Source organism: Fukomys damarensis, unplaced genomic scaffold (assembly GCF_012274545.1).
Source record: "Fukomys damarensis isolate Sample0158 unplaced genomic scaffold, DMR_v1.0_HiC HiC_scaffold_5, whole genome shotgun sequence".
Lineage (NCBI taxonomy): Eukaryota > Metazoa > Chordata > Mammalia > Rodentia > Bathyergidae > Fukomys > Fukomys damarensis.
The window spans coordinates 3,097,908-3,101,439 of record NW_022900917.1 but is presented as its reverse complement, the minus strand read 5'-3'; the positions used below and the strand labels follow the sequence as shown (position 1 = coordinate 3,101,439).

The 3,532-nt window shown below is 40.3% G+C and overlaps 1 protein-coding gene across 1 annotated transcript in view; it reads right to left on the bottom strand.

The window, feature by feature from the left end:
• The window catches only part of Lrp12 (LDL receptor related protein 12), a 68,303-nt gene that overhangs the window by 2,587 nt on the left and 62,184 nt on the right, over nucleotides 1-3,532 (bottom strand). The window contains exon 8 of the mRNA XM_010612135.3: nucleotides 1,611-1,797. Within this exon, the coding sequence (XP_010610437.1) occupies nucleotides 1,611-1,797 (187 nt within the window). The remainder of the gene's footprint in view (nucleotides 1-1,610; nucleotides 1,798-3,532) is intronic.

Genomic DNA, 3,532 nt, shown 5'->3' with positions numbered 1-3,532 from the left:
TTTTTTTTTTTTTTTGACAGGGTCTCCTTTTTGTGTATAGGCTAATATCCACCTTGTGAGTGAGTATATGTGATCCTCCTGCCTCAGCCTCCCAAGTGGCCAGGTGTGTGGCACCCAGCCTAGTGGTTAGACATCATAGCTAAGAAATGAGGGCACAAGTACAGTACGTGGCAAGTGTGAACAAGCCATACTCACAGAAGAGGAAGAGGTAACTGCTCAGCTCAAGGCAAATACACTTGAAAGTTTAGATGAAATGGGTGGTTCCTCTAGCCAGACAAGACATAAAAACTATGCAGACCAAGTAACATAAACTAAAAGAAGAAAATTGTCAAAAACAACTTCCCAAGTATCTGCCAGGTCAATAATTTCATTTTAAAGAACAGAAAATTCCAATGCTGTTTATACTGTCGCAGAGCACAGAAATCGGAGGCAAGTTTCCAGACCCACCCGCATAAAACTAATACAAATCTTCTCCGAGATAACATGTAGGCAAGCACACATGCACACAGAGGGGCTGGTCTCACTGACACATCTCAAACAACATGGAACAGTCTGGCAATACAGTAAAAAATGAACACGTTCAAACAGAGTTTATTTCAGGGATGCGAGGATGAAGGTGGTTTAAAATTGCAAAGCGTATTTATAAAATCTGCCGTACCAGAATCAAAGTACGAATCACTGAAATATCCCCACGGAGGGCGAAAAGGAATGTGATAAACCTGACATGCTTCTTAGATGTCTCGTTTAAAACAGGGATCAATGGATGCTCCTCGGTATGGTAACCTGTCTACCTCAATCCCGTGCATCAGGGCCAGTGCGATTTAACCCTTTTCTAACAGACCTTATTAGCAATTAAACAAGACACAAAGTGGTAAGCAACACACTTGTCAAGGCTTGTAGAGGACGTGATCAAATAGCTGAAAACCATTATTTCAAACCTAAGAAAGCCAGCTTGGATGGCTGGGTAGAAAACTACACTACAAATCATTAGCCTTTCTGTGTACTAAATTAGTCTAAATAACATGGAGGGGACTTCAGTAATCAGTGATAAAATGATGGAATTTGTTAAGAATAAACTTTAAAGATGTATGTATTACATTTCTGTGAACTATGTCTGAAGGAAATAACAGCAAAACCTCCCTAAATGAACAGGCACTATTTAGAGACGGAACCATGATGACAGAAGAGGCTTTCATATGATAATGATGTAAAATTTCCATAAGTCTATTAACACAATTAAAAATGTTCAAAGCAAAAAGTCTGTGGGTCTCAGGTTGATTTTAAAGCTCAGATGTTAAAATATGCAGGAATACTGAGATATATTTTAAAATAAGTCACTAAAACAGTGTCGCAGGGGTATAAAAGGAGGCAGATTAAATGGAAGGAGAATTAGTCTAGAAACACACCCAAATAATGCGGCAATGTACCACATAGAGGTTCAGTCTCAAACTACCAAAGAAAGGGTGTACTATTTAATACGTTGCTCTGGGAAATCTAGTCACATGGAAAAAACAAACAAACAAACAAACAAGCAAAACAATGAAACCCTACATTCAGGATAGAACTGTGACATAAAGGTAAAAGTAAAAGAGATACTTAATGCTAAGTACTCCAACGCTAACAACGTGTTTCCTCCTGAAGAGTGCAGACGCGCCTGTGGTGCCATCTGCGCTGTGACGGCGGCCTGTGCAGACGTACGGACACATCTGTGCATGGGCACAGCGCTCGGCGCTCCTGGCGGGATTACACGCTGTGGCACCAGCGGCTTTTCACTGTCTGAGCCAGGAAGGTGTTGAGCTAGTAAACAGACAAATGAGACATGCCAGAAAATAAAACCAAAACCCTACAGCCAATGGCGTATTACTAACAACCAAAAAGAACAATTTGCTAACGGAATTCTGTCGGAATACTCTGTGGGGCCCTGGAGTGTAAGTGAAGACAGTGTGAAAGGAGTACTGATCACCGTGCTGTGTCTGATGAGTTTACAAGTACACTGCAGAGGCAACCCCCACCCAGGTCCGCAGGGAACCTCGCCCGTGGGCAAGTGTGAGCTACTGTCTCCGTCTCAAGAGTGCAGAACATGCCTGCTTTCACTTTCTTCTAGGTGTATTACGTGTTTTATAACCTGAATCTGTATTTGTACCACAATTCAACAAAAATAAACAACTTTGATTTAAAAAGTACCTCAAGGCAATAAAAATCATTTTAATTTTTGATACATATTGAAACATTTTAGTCAGTTCTCCTGACAGCATAACATGGCCAGTACACAAGACTTCCGACACGCTTTAAAATGACATTCACAAAGTATTTAAATCTAATAAATAGCGATAACCACACACACATACATTTTCGTACTCAATCATGAAACTACTAAAACAGATAGCTAAAGAATAAATAAACAGGAGTTGACAATAAAAAAATAAACAGATTTTGTAATTCATTCTACTTTAAAAAGAGGGCAATCTGAATTATGTCTTAATTTGCTTTTCTTCAAAACTACAGCATGACCCCCATGAATAAAATATACTGAACAAAATCACAATAACGCAGTTTTTAAATACAACAAATAAATATGAAACTGGCAAAGCAACTTCAAATTGTAATACAAATGCTCCCCGACCCTGAAAAAAGCTATGGAAATATATAGTCACTGTGGTAGCAAATCATAGTATTAAAGTGAGCGTGCCTGTGCACTAAACTCATCAGAGACCTTGACACGTTAGTGCAAATCCGCAGGGTCCAATACAAGTGTAACCCTAGAGCATCAGGGAAAGACGTCACCAGCTAGAACTCACCATGTACAATTTCTGTACATATCTTATAAAGTTCAAGGTTTAATGCATAGTAGAATATCTTCATCTGCTTAATTCTGTCCCTAAATAGAGATGAAAACAGAAATGACTTGGGATTTTTACCATTTGGTTTAGACCATATTAGAGTATTAAAGTCAGTATTAGAAAATCTAGAAAAGTTTTATTTTTGCCATTAATTCATCTAATTCTACCTAAATTCACATCACTGTATGTCAAACATGAGAAAAAGTTTGAGGAATTTTTTTCCCATTTGACAAGATAATATTATGAGGAATCCAATAAAAGACAAGTATCACACAAATAAAAAGGTGAGTGTGAAGGCTTTTTTTTTCGTACGTTAACAATCTTAGCATCTAGTGTACTGTTACAAGATGTGCTGGCAAAAGCATAAAAGGTTCAATGAAAAGGTACTCTCGTACAAACTTTTTAACGTAAATGGTAAAAATGAGAGAGGAGTTAAGCAGCCTGGTTTCCGCCGAGGGCTACAGTAACAGGATACAATCCAATGGAAGGGAGAGCAGAGCGCCCCGAATGGGGTCAGGTTGTAAGTGCACAGCGCGTCCGCTCCAGCCGACTCCAGATCCAGAGCGACAAGGAGCTCGACGGCCAGTTTCCGGCACACTTCCTAGCAGAGCAGCAGCGCCTCGTCGTCGCTCGCCTCGCTCTTGTGCGCGGCGTCCGCGTCCCGGCGGCAGGAGTCAGGCACCCGGGCGGTG